Raw genomic sequence first — 16,393 nt, 5'->3', positions numbered from 1 at the left:
TTCGCCTCTCACCTATCGCGTCCTTTTTAACCCTCCATCCCCCAATCTGACCGTTCGTTTTTGCCACCCTTTCCAACATCTGCCTAGCAGCCAGCCACAGCCACCTATCTCGTAATACTACAATCCAATTTCCGACTTGGTAACGACCACGAAAAAGAACGCGCGTACGTGAGCGTACCACACTCAGATTTGGCAGATCGCCTTACCTGCCCCCTCTCCAACAGACAAACCCGGGTCGTCGCCGCAGCTTACTCAGAGTCAAGACCCCAGGTTGAAGACACCAGGTATGAGTTACGACTACGAACCTCGAGACTACGGCCGTCGCTACGTGCACGAGGACAGTCGTGCCGAGCGAGATACACGCTACGCCGACGATTCCTACCTGAAACCGTACAGCACGCGCGATCTGGTGCCAAGGAGACGCGAAGACAGTGATTTATCCGTCGAGGAGGTCCGCCGGGACTTTCCTCCTCCTGGATACCGCGACGCTCGCAGGTCCCGCTCCGCCGAACCCGGTTACCACCAGGACTATCGCTACGACGATCGCTCCCGGAATTACGATTATTATTATGACCGCCACTACGACCGCGATTACGACCGTCGAAGCAAGAAAGGCAGCAGTAGCACATACTATGGTGACGAGGAGAAGAAATCTCGCAGGCGCGTCCTGAATCAGCAAGAAAAGATCATTGCGGCCGTTGCTGGCGCCGCCCTGGCCTTTGGCGGCAAAGAGCTGTATGATCGCTATGACGCCAAGGAGAATGATACCCCCGTCGAACGTAACTACCTTACATCGGCCGCCCTCGGTGCGGCGGGCGCTCTGGCAGGGTACCAAGGCGCCGAGTTTTACAACAAAAAGGCTCACAAGCACGACAAGAAATCCCAGCTGATCGCCCACCGCGGCTACGACGACGAGGAAGATGAGGAAGAGAAGAAAGGTGCCAGGTCGTTTCTCGAGAGCGCCCTCGCGGCTTCGGGCCTGGGTGCTGCCGTCAAGGCCGTGACTGGTGGCAGCAGCTCCGACAGCAAAGGCGACAAGGACGACACCCGGAGCCACCGCGGCAGCCTGGACGGCCATTCCGTCTCCCGATCCAAACCTCGCGAGAGTGGTGGCAACGACAAATTCGCCAAGGCCCAGAAAGCGGCCATGGCCTCTCTCATCGCCGGTGCAACCGAGGCCTTCCGCGTTGCCAAGGAACCCGGCGGCTGGAAGGGCGAAAAGACGAAGCGTATAATGACCGCTGCGGCCGGTGCTGCTGCCGTCGACAGCGCCCAAGGGAGCGATAAGGATGGCAAGTTGAGCCTCGCCGAATCCGTCATTGGAGGTCTCCTGGGTAATCGTGTCATCAACGGCTCCAAGAGGAACATTGAAGAAGATGAAAAGACAGGCCGAAGTCGATCTCGGTCCCGTGTGCGCTCTCGCTCGCGCGCAGGATCGGACGGCGGCGGCGGCGTCAGTGGTCTTGCGGCGCTGGCGACGGCTGGTCTTGGTGCTCTAGGCGCCAAAAAGGCGTACGATCACACCAAGGATAGAAGGTCGTCGAGCCGGGGCCGTAGCACGGATTCGTACGACAGTCGAGACGATCGTCGACGGCGCAGCCGCAGCCGTAGCCGTAGCCGTAGTCGCAGTGTGGTCGACGCGGCGCGCAAGAAGCTTGCCAAATTCGGAATCGGAAACGATCCCGATGACAGAGATGAGGAGAGAGACAAATATTCTCGCAGGGACGACAGCGAATACGACGATGCACGGGGTTCACGCCGCAGGTCGCGGAGGTACTCGGACGGCTCGTACGACGATGACGACCATGGTCGGCCGCACGGTCGCGACTACAGGGGCACTAGGGATTCTTATTACGACGATGACTACGACGACGGCGGTTCTTACGCCAACTCCCGACGCCGAGACCGGTCGCGGCGGAGGCGCGACAGGCGGTCTGACGCGGGATCAGAATCGGATCTTGGAGACTCGGACGACGATCAGAAAACGTCAAGGAGAATGAGAGGTAAGCAAGTTCTCACTACAGGCCTAGCGGCCGTTGCCACCATTCACGCAGCGCATGGAGTCTATCAAAGCATGGAGGCGCGGACGGCCCGGCAAAAGGCCGTTCGCGAGGGACGGTTGAGCCCCGAGGAGGCTCGGAAGCTCAGGGCGAAGGCCATGGTACAAGATGCGGCCCAAGTCGGCCTGGCTGGGCTGGGTATCCATGGCGCCATGTCGCAGCTCAAGTCGGCCAAAGAGAAGACGGTGGAATGGCGGAATTGGAAACACCAGCGAGCGATGCGACATCAGAGGCGACTGGAGCGGCAGAGACAGAGGCTTAGAGATGGCTACGCCAGGAGCGAGACGGATGACTGGTCTTCTTCAACCTCTCCTTTCGGGGAAAGGTATGATGATTACGAAGACCGGTTTCTTGACCAAAGACCGTACTCCGCGGGTGCCTTGTCTGCGCCAGATCGAGACGACAGGAGATGAAAGTCGGCCTGAAGTACGCAGCATCCCTTGGCATCAGCTATGGTTCTGGTTCCTGCATGCATGAGACGTCACGACCATCACGACTTGGATGATTACATGAAGAATGACAACCCAAACAAAATAGAGGGACATGGCGTTTCAACAGACAGATTGGCAGGGGATGTGATGTCACATTAGCAAGGAGCTACATGCAGGGACGTCCAGAGAAATCGAGAAGGGCTTTTCTCGCACGCATGGCAAAACCTCGTCCTCCTCTCGCTTGATAGACTCAAGAGGCGCTTTCCTTTTTTTTCTTTTTTTTTTTTCACCTTTCCCTACCTACACTTGTGGATTTTCTGACGAGCCATCACTGATCATCGTGCACCGTGATAGATCGACGCTACTGATTAGAAAGTCCCTCGGGGATACACACCGCATGTCCCATCTCCAGACTTCACCCCTGCGGTCAAGATGATAGCGCGTGGCCGGGCGGTCCCGATCTCCCGGACTGAAGGCCACCTGCATTGAGCCACGCGAACCGGTGACTTTCGATCCCGACAAGACGCTGCCAATCGGAGGATGGAAGGGGGGCATCGCAGCGTCAACCAGTCATCGGGGTTTCTGTGGACCGAGATGATACGGGCGAGGACACTTCGGCCATCTGCACCCGGGAGCCAAGGATGCAGTGGAGACGGGGAGGATTCCCACCGGATTCGACTCGGATCGGACAGCAGCGGGTCGCGGCGACTAGCGGTGAAGGGAATTGGAGGGTTGAAGGTGAAGAAGGTATAGGCATTGTAATGGCCTTTTTATGACGAGACGAATGATTTTTGCATTTGAGAATGACTATATTTCTGGATTTTGATTATTTCTTTTCTCTCCTCGTTTCCTTTTGTCATTTTGTGTGAGGATGCTGTTAGAGAATGCGTGATGGCTTGATCTTGGGATATGGCTTTTTATATATACATACCTATATATCTCACCTTCCACGACGAGGAACGCACTTGTCCAACCATCCCAATGCAGTACATCGCGTCACCTACAGTCACGGAAGATGATGCGTACCTACTGCTGTCTATCGTGGGGACCCCAAACAAATCTTCCCTGTCGATTACATCATGTATGTACTGCAGGGGATTCGGCAGGCAACATGCTCCATATAGGGGCCAGACCTGCATTGAAGACACGGACGAATTAGTAATTAGTTGCATTGCCTGCCCGCTTGCTAAGCCCTGGCCTGATGTGAGCATGCATATGCATAAGCGGGCTGGAGAAGTAGGGTCTGGAATGAGGATAGGAAGAAAACACGGGGTACGACAGATCAGACCATATGTAAGTTGCCTCGACTTGTGACTACCTTGCCCAGGGTGGCCTCAAAGACAGGACCGAAGTCGGTGCCGCGGTGACTGAGCCCCTTTACTTGTACCACGTTGTCTCACTACATTCTAGGTACTTAGTACACGTATAGTATGGCTTTATATGTGTAGATGCATAGACGTGGCGAATCCACACGATAGCCAGTCAGTCAAGAGACAAGGAAAGCATGACGGAAGAGATAATTTTTTGGCTCAGTAACAGTGGCTTTGCACTTGAATATCCGATGGGCATTACATTATTGTAGGTAGTAGAAGTACAGGAACCGCCGGCCACCTCTTCTTTTCCGTTCTTTTCCTCCAAATCAACTGAATGAAAGAATCGTCCCAACGAGCCATTCGAAATCTCGCTCATGCCTGTGGCTTGTCGCTCTGCTGCTTCCACGCCTGCGCCATGGCCAATATATTCGACAAGTTCTTCGTTTGCTGCTCGTCCACCGGGAACACGTAGTCGACATACTCCTCCCACGTGTCGTCTTCCAGTCGCCGTCTGCGCTTCGTCTTGCGCGGCATCTGTTTGCGTACTCGTTCCGCGTCGTCCGCCGTCCCGTGCGTCTTCTCGAACGACAGCCATGCGTTCAGCAGCATGACCGTCTCCTCCTTGAGTTCCTTCTCCCGCATCCCCTTGTGCGCCCGCTCAAACACCTTCCGGGCCCGGGCCTTGGCCTCGTCGCTCACCGGCTGTTCTTCCTCTTCCTCCTCCTGCCCCTCGACCTCGTCCTCCTCCATCACGTTGAGCTCAAAGTGGGCATAGCTGATCCAGACCTTGACGTGGTCCGTCTTCTCCAGCAACCGTTCGTATAGTGCCCGGGCGCGTTCGTACTCGCCTTCTTCCTCCTCAAAGTCGATGTACGCTTTCCACAGCAGCTCTGGCATGTCCAAAACCGGCTGGTTGACCGCGAGCTCGAAAATGGCCCGCGTCCGGTCCAGGTCATCCAAGCCGCGTTCCAACTCGGCAAACTTGATCCACGTCTGGCAATTGGCTGGGTTCCATTCCACGTGTTTTTCGTACAACGTGCGGCATCGGACGAATTCGAACAGTTTCAGCTCCAGCTCGATATAGCCCCGAAACAGCTTGTCTTTCGGACACATCCCTATAGCCTGCCCCAGTGTCTTGCGCGCCGCCGTTAGCTCGCCTTGCCGAATCTCAAACTGGGCCTTGAGCAACCAGATCTTGGCGAACGTGAACTTCTTGTGCGGGATCAAGTCGAGGCACACGCGGTACACCTGTCGTGCCCTCCCGATATCCTTGGCCTCAAGTTCCTCCCAGAGCGCGTAGTAGACCCATAGGTATATGTAACGCCTCCAGAATCTCTTCTCCTGCGATGGGGGAACCTGCGCCACCGCTCTCTCGTAGACATCCCGAACCCGGTCCGGGTCGCCCGACAACTCCTCAAGGCGTGCGTAATCGAACCAGACATCGTAGTTTTTCGGATTCTCTTTGACCTGGTTCTCGTAGTATACCCGCCGCTTCGATAACACCACGTCCTCGACCCCGTCCTTGTCGCCAAACTGCTTCTCGAATGTGGTGTAGGCCTTGTGCAGCGTCAGTGCCCTCGACCGCGGTAGACGATCCAGGGCGTATTTGTAGATGGCCCTAGCCCTCTCGTATTCCTTGAGCTTGGCCTCGAAGCGCGCGTACGCGATGAAGAGCCTCTCATCCACCAGTTCGTCGCCCAGGACCTCAACGGCCGCCCCGAAAACGTCCCGTACCATGTCGCTGGTCCCAAACTCTTCCTCGAAGCGTGCCCACTTGATCCAGTTCCGTGGCTCCGCATGGACCGCGGTAAATCGCCGGAAGATGTCTCGCGCCCTGTCGATTTCGCCGTATCTTTTCTCGAGCTTGATGTATGCGCCCCATGCTGCCTCGTCGGGATGCCATTGCATCCAGCGGTCGAACACCTGCCGAGTCCCCGGCACATTCCCCAGCATCTCCTCCATGTAGACGTACTTGTACCACAGCTTGTCCACCCTCGGCAGCCGAGTGACGGCGCGGTCCAACAGGTTGCGCGCATGGTTGATATTTCGCGTCTTCATCTCCGACTCGATGTACCTGATCCATAGCTGGACCGAGTTCGGGTGGACATCCAGAGCTCTCTCAAAGATGGACCTGGCCCGCGCCAACTCTTTGTTCTGAATCTCCCACTCCGCATATCGGAGCCAGTTGTTGAGGTTGACGCGATTGCGACGAACATAATCCTCAAACTCGCGTCGCTTCCGGCCCTGGAACTCGTGGAGTTCTTCGAGGTCGGAAAATCTCTGCGTCGGCGCTTGGATATCAACTTCCTGACGGTCAACCGCCTCACGCAGCAGCTGCTCCGCAGAGATCTGGATGGGAGCGGCCGCCTTGTTCTTGACCTTGGGCGGTCCACGAGATGACTCCATTGTCGCTGGTTGGACCTTTCTCTCGGCGTGAATTCAGGTAATGTGCGTCTTCAGTTGTGCGTCTTCAGTTGTGCGTCTTCAGCGGTTGTTTGCGGAGTAAGGCAGAGTGTGGAAAAGAGCACCTTTCGACAACAAAATATTACATGTAAAGTACGTCGCATTCCGTACCTAGGTACCTCAGCCTCGCCGAATGCTTATCTTATCTTACATTCGCCGCCACTTCGACCCACCAACGGACTGTGGCGTTCTGAGAAATTCTGTATACAACGTACCATGTACTAATATATAGAGGTAGTAGCCTCGCGAGGCTCTGATTGACGAAGTCTTGGCCAAACTCTTTTCTACTTCTTCATTCAACCGTCCCGTCCCTCCGTCGCATTTTCGCCGCCCAAATTCCCTTCCCACCTGGCTTTTCTACTACCACGACCGACCACAGTATTCTACAACACTCTCTCTTTAATCCAGGAAGGTATTGCGTCGCGGCCATGTCTACGCTTGCGGATGAGCTCCTTCAGGACTTCGAAGACTCGGGTTCAGAGGCCGAGGATGTCTCGCAGGATGATTCTCGTGATATTGCCGGCGCAAACGGGGAATCTGAACCCCACGACAAAACAGGCATGGACATGGATGTAGACAAGCAAGAAAGTCCCGACGAGGAAGAGGAGGATGGATCGGGCTGTACCGTATCATTCGTCGAAGACGCCCAAGCGGCGAAAGAGAAAGTCGAGAAAATGCAATTCGGAGCCGTCAGCGATGTTCGGAGTGTGGCCAGCCTGATGCAAAGTCTTGAGCCAGTTTTAGAAGTGAGTACCACGGTCCCTGCAATGACTCCTGTTGGTTTGTATAGCGTTTACATTTTTCGGTGTTGGAAGACGTATCCCTGACCAGTTTCAACTCCCTGCCGCAGAAAATAGCGAAATTCCAGTCACAACCTGCCGAAGCGCATATCATCGGAAACATCGAGGACCACCCCGAGTACCACCTGTTGACGCAATCGAACAGCCTGTCGACGCTCATAGACAGCGAAGTCATGCTAGTACACAAGTTCATCCGCGACCACTATTCGATTCGCTTCCCCGAGCTGGAAACACTAATCACCAATCCTCTGGAGTATGCGAAGGTCGTCGCCATACTGGGAAACGGTCCGTTCGATTCGGAAAGCATCAAAGCCATGCAACACTCCACCGATAACCCGCTCAAGTCTACGCTGCGCTCCGTTCTCGACGGGCCGTCTCTCATGATTGTCACCGTGGAAGCGACGACGTCAAAGGGTCGCGCCATGACACCGGACGAGTTGGCGAGAGTCTTGCGTGCATGCGAGATGGTCATCTCACTTGATAAGGCCAAAAAGACATTGACCGAATATGTTCAGTCGCGGATGAATATCTTCGCACCCAACCTGACCTCTTTGATCGGGTCTCTTACAGCCGCCCAGCTCCTCAACGCCGCTGGCGGATTAACGGCTCTTTCCAAAACCCCTGCGTGTAACATTGCAGCATGGGGCTCCAAAAAGGGGGCCCGTGCTGGCGGCCTGGCGACCAATATCGGCATCAGACAGCAGGGCTTCCTCTATCACTCGCCATTGATTCAGGGCATCCCCAATGATTTAAAGAGGCAGGCAATGAGGATCGTGTCAGCCAAACTGGTGTTAGCCGCTCGAGTCGATCGCACCCATTCTAGCCCCGATGGCTCTACGGGAGAGGAGCTGAAAGTAGCTTGCCTCGAGCGCTTGGAGAAGTTGACCGAGCCGCCCCCAAACAAGGGTGCCCGCGCGCTGCCTGTTCCAGACGATAAACCCTCGCGGAAGCGGGGTGGCCGGAGAGCGAGGAAGGCCAAAGAAGCCACCGCCATGACCGAACTTCGCAAGGCGCAGAACCGGATGGCCTTTGGGAAGGAGGAGAAGGAAGTCGGTTACGGCACCGGCGATGGTACCATAGGCATGGGCATGATCGGGCAGGCGAACGATGGCAAGATTCGCAACCTGCAGGTGGACCAACGTACAAGGGCCAAGCTGAGCGCGAAGAACAAGGGATGGGGCGGCGCGACGTCCCTAAGCGGTGCTGCCTCCTCGCTTCGAGGTGTTGGACCGGCGCACACCGGCAACATCGATTTGCGGGGCAAGGGGTTACGCACATCTGGCGTGGGGACCTCCATCGGTGCAGGCACAGCATCGTCTTTGGCTTTCACACCAGTCCAGGGCCTGGAGCTGGTAGACCCGAAGATGCAGGCTGAACTCAGTCGCAAGAGGAAAGCCGAAGAGGATCGGTGGTTCAAAGGAGGAACTTTTACACAGGTGGGAGGAGCCACAGGCAACGATGGTTTCAAGAAGCCCGACCTTCCCCCCAGCAAGAGGCTCGATACAGGTCACGGAAAGATGGGGCCCCCGCCCTCGCGGAAGACATAATAACTGGCAGCGCGGCCGCGAAGTGGGTGTTACGATATGAGAAAAACAAAAGAAGGTGAAATTCATGTCTGATCATGAAGCACAGTACATTGTTTCCCGGCTCTGATCGAGTTGATGGATTTTAGCGTGGCGTTTTGGTGTTTGAAGTCCACGGAGCCCGACTCGGTTCTCCTTTGCCATAGGATGCATATTCCCTTTCAAATTCGGAAGTAATCAACTCGCGTCTTCTTAGCAAATAATATAGGACTATGGTCTGGGGAAACAAAGCGAGGGCTTATGGCGCGTTAAATGAATGTTTCCCGGTGTCCTTTTGTCTAAAGAACTTTGTACTGGTGTAATTGGTACTAGTGTAATAAGCATGCTCGTGGTGTTCTTGCGGAGCCGTGGAGGTATTTCACCCTGAGGCGCGCTGGAAGAGATCGTGACCCAGTCTATGGTGCTACTACCCAAGCACAATAAATCGGTTCTCAGTCTAATAATGATAACGTCCTATGTACCTTGATTCTAGTCATGGCAGTCAAGGACATCAAAAATGCCGCTGTTTGGACTATGACTACCTATCTGGAGGAAACGGCGCTACATGTCAATCCGAGAAACATACAAGTACGTGTACGAAGTAGGTCCTCAGCTTACGTGTAGAAGACTAATAATTTGCATTGGAATTGGAAATGTGTCAAGATAGCATGAATAATGAATGATGTCACGACACTAGGACGTCGATGAGAGTGTACCTACCCCACCAAACTTCCGCTGCTTCTATACACTAGTCGTACAAAAACGATGCGCAATTTCTGTAGGTATTCGACGGTGCTGACTATGGTACAACGGTGCTGGAACATTTGCTCCGGGCAACCGTCCCTGACAATCCACAACGTACGGATACACATGGCTGGGGTCCAGGGGTCCGAGGTCCCCTTCCAAGGTCCCCTTCCAAGGCCCCCAATTCGCAACAAACGTGAGGATCGAGATCGTTAGGTACGTCTAGCAGATCGAATTCTCCATACCTTGCACGCAGTACACTGTACTTCGTATTTACCCACACGCCGGGTTCGGGTTTGGCGTCAATCAGGGTTATGGCTAACGTCCTGGCGTCATCCCGCTCCCGAGTTAGAAAGGGGGAAGGGAGCCACCATGCTGTGCTGCGGGGTCTCGATTGAGCCGATAAGGGTCGCGACGAATTAGATTCGCAAGGAGTCGGATGGGTCAAAATAATAGTCGATGAGTACGTTATATGTATGGCCAGGGGATAAGGTACCTACGGAGTGGTTATGTGCTGCAGGAGGCGAAGGCGGGAGGGAGTGTGATTTATGTAAGGGTCCAGTGCCCCAAGGTCGACTCTGGCCGTGGTGATCTGAGAATTGGCGGACGATCGGGGTCTGAACGAGTCCCCACTCTCCGTCGAGAGACATCCTACCCATGTTGGGCCAAGGTACCTCCTTATACTGGACCCTTATGATACTCTGTGACGCATTTCTGAGGTAATGTTTTTCTCAGTCCGCCAGACCGTCTTTGTTTTGCACGAGCGTCCGTCCCTGATCCCTGACGGTGAGCAGGGTCCTACGAATACATCCCCTGTATCCGTACGGACATCCGGATACTTACGTTCCTTCCCACAGCACAGTGTACAGTCACGAAGCAAAGATCCCGATGATTTCTTAACCATCCGCTCAAATACCCCGACTACGTTGTACGCGTTGAAGGTTAATTTCGCCGATCTCTCTCTCTCTCTCTTTCTTTCTTTTTTCTTTTTTTTGGTGGTTGGTTGGTTGTTTCGGCGGAGCCACTGTAGATCATTGCGGTGGAAAGCGGGAGAGACGCGAGGAACCTAACCGAAGTGAACTTGACGGACACCTGGCGGCGTCAACCCCGTCAAAACATTGTTAGGTAATTAGCAGCAAGGCCAGAAGCAGGGTCGCTCGCCCCCCACACACGGGAGGAAGTAGCATGGTAAGACGAGTAATTTTTAAAACGCAGGTAACGAGTTCGACGGATGGGAGAAGACTATTTCAATTACCTACTTCGTAGCCTCTCCCACCGACTAGTAATTGTAGTGTGGACCAAATGCCAGCATACGAATACAACGTACGTTGTATACATACGTTGTAATTCAGCACAATGACCAACATCGGGACGATACAGTACGTTGTATGTATCTGGCATATGCGGGCTGATTTTCAAACCGAATCCTTTCGAGTCCAGACCAATGCGATCGTCACTCTTATATCCCGGTAGGTATTGTATGGCTGGGTAAAACAGGGTTCAGAATGTTCATTGAGAATTCCATGTCTAGCCTTTCTTCCTTCTTGTCACCTTTCAGTATCAGTATGTACAGGCTACTTCGAAGTTCCGTCCCGGTCTCACAAGCTCACTACAACATTACGTTGTACGTTGTATAAATACATCATGTCACGTAAGGGAGGAGGGTGTGCATCTAGGCTAATCGTAGACGCTGAATCTTTTTGCCCGGCTAGACCGCGGTTAGGCCCCGCAATGGGCAAGACCCTTGCTATTTCTGACATCATCTACACATCAGCACCGCTCCTCGGTGGAGCATACGATACGTTATAGGTATGTATTTGTTCTCATCAACAAAAGTGCATTCATCTGCGCATGTACGTACAACGTGGTAATAATCAAGAGCTTCCTTCCTATGGAACGCAATCACCAACAGGATATAAAGTGCGATTAAAGGAGATAAGACTCGTAGACATCTATCCAAAAATTCTTTCATCCCAACAAGTTCAGACCTTTATGGGCGCAGGTAGCCTAAGCGCTTTCGGCGGTTTACTCGTACATATATACTCCGTAGGTATGGACGCGCGACTGTATGATATGGTATGACTGTACGTTGTAGGTAATGGAGCATGCCTACTGAATATCCCCGTAAGCCCCCAATCTCCCGATATCTGTACAATGCTTATAAGCAAATGTATAGCGCGGCGACGTTTTATTTCTCGACGCAGTCCGTACACTGCATCTTCTTATGCATCTCTCTACCTATTTATTCGTATGTACAGTTTACGAGGTTGCGAGGAGGAGCTAGCCGACCTCGAAGTTGGAAACCAAGAGACGACTAATTACACCCCCCCACAAAACACCTCACACCCCAATTCCTCCTGAAAGGGTTTACCAATCAGTGGTGGGTACCTGATTGAGGGCGTACCTCTCCAGGTCTGAGAAGTCCAGACCCGCCGTTCCTGTCGTACTCCACACCTGATCCCTGCAGATAGTCTGAATCTGGTGCGCCCGGAGCGCCGACTACCAGTAATGATGCAGGTATGTACGAAGTATTACCACCACCGGTGGTTCCAGTTTGTGGTTCTCTGCGCCTACACTTCTCCATCGGCTTTCACACTGCAGCTCCATTTCCCCATAGGCAGATTTCTGAACCCCCGTCCCCGCTCCCTTCGGGAGAGCTCCCCTACCTAAATACAAAGGTAGTTGTCCAAACGCATACCCCCCTCAGTTTTTAACTTTTTGCAACTCAAAAACGTTGCTCTCCCCCACCTCCTCTCGTTTGGACAATTGCATCAACTTTCAGGGTCCTATTTGATCCCTTCGTCGGCTCTTTTGTTAAAAAAGAAAAGCCATTGCTTCTTTCTCATCACGGATATCGTCATATGCCAGAGCATCATCGCTTCAACTTGCTACGGAATTCGAACAACGCTTTCTTTCCTCGGCTGCCCCTCGCTTACTCAATTAATACCCGTCCATTTATTCGCGGTGCAGTATCACCACTATCCACGACTCGTGGGGATCCGTATTGAACAATGCAAGCTCGAGACGCCGCCGGTCGTCAGGTCTCACTCCTGAACGACGAGCCAGCAGAATTCCATGGCCCAGCGTACCAGCGCCTTAGCTACCATGCCGCAAGCCAGGTCATCTCACAGCCATACCACCCCGCGCCCGTCCGGACTGGTTCTTCGTCTATCCCTCACACGCCAGAGCTCCTCCGATCAGACTCGTACGACTCCAACATGAGTACGGGCCCTCAATCCCCTTTGACTCCCACCACATACGACTATGCTCGCGGCCACAATATGGTATCATTAGCGGGGCAACCCGACGACTTTGACCCCGCATCTAAGAGGCCGCCGGGCCTCTCTGCCAGTCGGTCCAACTCGTACGACGACGAGCCCTCTCCCACCACGTCCGTGCCGGACGGCAGAGCAGGGAAGAGATATCCCTGTCGTTACCGAGAGAGCCATGGATGCGAAAAGACTTTTACCACTTCAGGTCACGCCTCACGGCATTCCAAGATTCATACTGCTGAGAAGGCTGTTCAATGCACCTTCCCCGGCTGCCAGAAGAAGTTCACTCGGGCAGACAACATGAAGCAGCACCTCGAGACACACTATAAGGACAAGTCTCGACCAATGGGGGTGAAGTCTTCGTCGCGCGGCTCTGTCGGCGGCGTTTCGGCATCGGCACGGAGATCTTCGTCAACCTCATCTTCTTCGTCCGCGAGGACGTCAACACACCGCCGATCAATCCCGGATAGAAGCCCTTGGGATATGGAGCCCTACAGCTTCGTACCCTCCAGCTCGACGGCGTCAGTCGCGTCAGCGGGCCCATGGGACTTGCGCGGTATGAACGGGCCCTTGATAAGCCGACCCAACGCCGCACGCACTCCAAGCAGCGGTCTTGATGCCCTAGCCATGGCGGTGGCGTGTCAAGAAGGTGCGTAGCAGAGGCGATGCTAAGAGCAGTACGACTTTCGATCTCATTGCGCACCCTACCTTCCGCATCCTCCTCTTTCTGCGGCGCGCCGAGTCACCTCTGGTCGCGTGGAAGCGATCTGCGTTTTACGTCTGTGGCGTCTCTTTCATACCGTCCACATTGGGTGTCCTTTTTCGTATGCCCGACGCCTGCCTAATGTCGGTTTGGGCGATCTAGCGTCATGGATAGGCCATGGACATGGCGAGAGAGAGGTATATATATAATGTACGTCTGGATACATGGTCTTTCTTTCTTTGGCGTTGGGCTGGTCGGTGCGATGTCTTAAAACAGATGGCGAACCTGTACTCGCACAATCATGGCGGCTTCAGGCTACTCGGTCACATCAAAATGTCGGCGTTCGGTCTTCTCACTTGACGTTCCCTCCCCCCCCGACGTCACGTCGGATGAACTGCCATTGTACTCATAATCAACAGCGTTCTGGAAGATGGCGAGAATTAATCGAATATGAATCTTGTGCTTTGGTAGCCGTGGCACGATTTTCTGCTTCGGTTGACTGGTGCGAGTGATCTGTAACGCGTTTTAACGTCTCTATGACGTTTATTTTCCCGTGGCCGCCGGCGGCCGGTGTCAAGGCCGAAACTCCCGCCGGCCTAGTTCTCGTGTGAACGAAATGAGGCTATCCCTTATCCCCATACTTACTCCCTTGGAATGCGCCTACCCATGACGACCTAAGTATCTCCAGTATCCTGGCGGTTACTGGAACCAAATCGCTTGTCTGCTCACGGGTCCAGGCGCAAGCCCGGGTACGATTTCCAGAGCCACCTTAGCTATTAGCACTGCGTATCCCTCTAGAGCTCACACACGAGTGAGAGTCGTGACGCATGTGGCATTCCTTCTTCCAACGAAGAGGCCAGGCAAGCGCAAACAAGAACCCAGCGTCTAACGGACTACCAATTTTTTTCATCTTCTGCGCAGGACCTGGCCATCTCGAACTGTTCGTCGGTTTGACACACAAGAACTTTATGTCTCGAACCGCTGGCGCTCACGTCCTGGACGACCTCTGTGATATCGGCCGCATTTAAAGTGTCGTCGATATCAAAACCTAGGCACGATACGCTCTTCGCGACTCGGTCTCGCAGCTTGCTGCTTTTCTCGCCAATGCCTCCGGCAAAGACGAGAGCATCAACCCGGCCACCCAAAGCAACATAGTAGCTCCCTACGAAGCCGCAAATGCGGTCGACAAAGATGTCGAAGGCCAGCTTACATTCGGGCTTGTCGCTTTCGGAAATGACTCTGAAGTCGGTTGTTCCGGTCAGGGATTTCCAACCGCTCTGCTTATTGAGGATTTCTTCGGCTCGGGAAATGTGCAATTCCGCAGTTGAGGCGGGAGATAATTTTCCTACGTCGCTAGCGTAATGGAATACCAGACTGGATAGAGCATGAGGTTAGTTGAAGAGAACCGAGACTGAGACGATGAGGTGGCAGCCCCATCCCTAGGTGCGTTCTACCAACCTGGGATCAACACTTCCGCTTCTCGTGGCGCCAGGGAGTCCGGCCAAAGGAGTCAGCCCCATGCTGGTATTCCAACTTTGGCCATTCTTGATGGCGCAGGCACTTGCGCCGCTGCCGAGGTGCAGAGCGATGATATTCAGCTGCCCGGTATCCTTGCCCAGGAATCCAGCGACGGACCTGGTGATGAAGGAATAGCTAACGCCGTGGAAGCCATATTTGCGAAGCCCGTTCTTCTTGGCAATAGCGGGGTTCACGGGGTAGGTACGGATGTGCTCTGGGATCGTCGAGTGGAACTGGGAATCGAAATACGCAATGTTGGCAGCACCTGGCAACTGGTCCAAGCAAGACCTGACAATGGTCAAGGCAGCGCTGTTGTGGAGCGGTGCCAGGTCGCTGAGGTTCTCGAGATGGCTGTACGTCTTGGGGCCGATGAGCTGCGAAGAGGCGTAGTCTCCTCCGTGGACGATACGATGACAGGTGATGGCGATATCGGCCTTGCTCTTGATCTCTTGCAGGTCCGCATCGTCAATGAAGAGACCGAGTAGCAGTTCAAAGGCGTCATCCTGCTGCTCAACGGGCTGCCATGCCTTCTCTGCCTTTTTTATGGTGTTGCCATGACGTGTGTAGGAGACGACAGCAGGACCAGCTGTCAGGCCGCTGACCTGCGCTTCGGCGATTTGCTGTGGTGTTTGGCGGAAAGAGGCAGAAAATACGGAGATCTTGACGGAGCTTGATCCGGAATTTATGGCAAGGATTACTTTTGCCATCTTCGAGACAACACGCCTGGCCTATCTGAAGAGGTTGACGATGCGATGGGTTGATCGACTAGTCGATGTAGTCGTGGTCTAACGGACGCCCCGATGCTCAAGCAAGCACTTCCGATTTGGGAATTTGATCACACCGAAGTATGCTCCTCAGCAGGCCCTGATGGTAAATCAGACGTGCGTTTTCCGAACCGCCTCAGAGGGGAAGACAGCAATAAGGGCCTTGGAACGGGGTTGGATACGATCGATGGTCGGCAAATCTGAAGACGAGAGGGGAGCATAACATAAGATATCTAGGAAGTAAGTACGAACACACCAACTAGGTACTGAATAACTAGGTAGGCAGGGAATTATGTAGGTAGTAGGTACGGTAGCTTTAAGGAGGAGTGTCGGCCGAGTGAGCTCAAAGATAAGACGTGACGTCATACGTCGTCCATCACAGACGTCACGAACGCGCTTGATGTCAAGGGAGGCAAAGTTGACAGGCGGTCGGGGTAATTCGAACGTCTGCGGCGCCACCTCAGACTACATTACACTAGGTAATCAACGCTTTTGTGCTATCTATCAGCGCTTTTTCGGGCTGTTTGCCAAATGGCTCTATACTCCGTAGTGCCCAGGATGGTTTGAAATGCTCACCATCAAGTGGCTGATTACGAGACGGAGCCCTGGCGCACCAACTTCTCAAGACAATTACCCCGATATCTCCGACATGCACCACTCTATAACATCGTAACAGTCACACTGCAGACATTTGTAACCAAGTTGTTTCGTCTTGCAAGTGTTGGTACTTGATACGTCTTGGGGGTTGATAGGGCGGCCCCCC

General features: G+C 53.9%; 5 protein-coding genes across 5 annotated transcripts; 3 read left to right on the top strand and 2 right to left on the bottom strand.

Moving 5' to 3' along the window:
• Positions 1 to 3,551, top strand: ACRALDRAFT_2035202 (uncharacterized protein). The gene is made up of 2 exons (XM_071020773.1): positions 1 to 2,003; positions 2,846 to 3,551. The coding sequence occupies exons 1-2, from the start codon at positions 287 to 289 to the stop codon at positions 2,857 to 2,859; spliced, it is 1,731 nt and encodes a 576-aa protein (XP_070875182.1). The 5' UTR covers positions 1 to 286; the 3' UTR covers positions 2,860 to 3,551.
• Positions 3,552 to 3,985: 434 nt separating this feature from the next.
• On the bottom strand, positions 3,986 to 6,313 carry ACRALDRAFT_1063831 (uncharacterized protein). The gene has a single exon (XM_071016863.1). The coding sequence runs from the start codon at positions 6,208 to 6,210 to the stop codon at positions 4,177 to 4,179; it is 2,034 nt and encodes a 677-aa protein (XP_070875181.1). The 5' UTR covers positions 6,211 to 6,313; the 3' UTR covers positions 3,986 to 4,176.
• Positions 6,314 to 6,630: 317 nt separating this feature from the next.
• On the top strand, positions 6,631 to 8,959 carry ACRALDRAFT_1050538 (uncharacterized protein). Its single transcript, XM_071015639.1, has 2 exons — positions 6,631 to 7,013; positions 7,118 to 8,959. Exons 1-2 carry the CDS (start codon positions 6,696 to 6,698, stop codon positions 8,612 to 8,614), a joined length of 1,815 nt encoding a protein of 604 aa, XP_070875180.1. The 5' UTR covers positions 6,631 to 6,695; the 3' UTR covers positions 8,615 to 8,959.
• A 3,425-nt stretch (positions 8,960 to 12,384) lies between these two features.
• Positions 12,385 to 13,302, top strand: ACRALDRAFT_2105987 (uncharacterized protein; the record flags this gene model as incomplete). The annotated part of the gene is made up of 1 exon (XM_071023279.1): positions 12,385 to 13,302. One exon carries the CDS (start codon positions 12,385 to 12,387, stop codon positions 13,300 to 13,302), a length of 918 nt encoding a protein of 305 aa, XP_070875179.1.
• Positions 13,303 to 14,241: 939 nt separating this feature from the next.
• Positions 14,242 to 15,573, bottom strand: ACRALDRAFT_2042347 (uncharacterized protein; the record flags this gene model as incomplete). Its single annotated transcript, XM_071021236.1, has 2 exons — positions 14,242 to 14,722; positions 14,807 to 15,573. The coding sequence occupies 2 exons, from the start codon at positions 15,571 to 15,573 to the stop codon at positions 14,242 to 14,244; spliced, it is 1,248 nt and encodes a 415-aa protein (XP_070875178.1).
• Between the last annotated feature and the right edge of the window lie 820 nt (positions 15,574 to 16,393).

Source organism: Sodiomyces alcalophilus, assembly GCF_042370955.1.
Source record: "Sodiomyces alcalophilus JCM 7366 unplaced genomic scaffold ACRALscaffold_4, whole genome shotgun sequence".
In the NCBI taxonomy this organism is placed as follows: domain Eukaryota; kingdom Fungi; phylum Ascomycota; class Sordariomycetes; order Glomerellales; family Plectosphaerellaceae; genus Sodiomyces; species Sodiomyces alcalophilus.
The sequence above is the reverse complement of the archived record's forward strand: the minus strand, read 5'-3'. Positions and strand labels throughout refer to the sequence as shown.

Bases quoted from the DNA above. Each gene is read 5' to 3' on its own strand.
- ACRALDRAFT_2035202 (XM_071020773.1), top strand. From the start codon at position 287: ATGAGTTACGACTACGAACCTCGAGACTACGGCCGTCGCTACGTGCAC.
- ACRALDRAFT_1063831 (XM_071016863.1), bottom strand. From the start codon at position 6,210: ATGGAGTCATCTCGTGGACCGCCCAAGGTCAAGAACAAGGCGGCCGCT.
- ACRALDRAFT_1050538 (XM_071015639.1), top strand. From the start codon at position 6,696: ATGTCTACGCTTGCGGATGAGCTCCTTCAGGACTTCGAAGACTCGGGT. The intron at 7,014-7,117 runs GTGAGTACCACG...TCCCTGCCGCAG, and splicing joins GTCTTGAGCCAGTTTTAGAA to AAAATAGCGAAATTCCAGTC.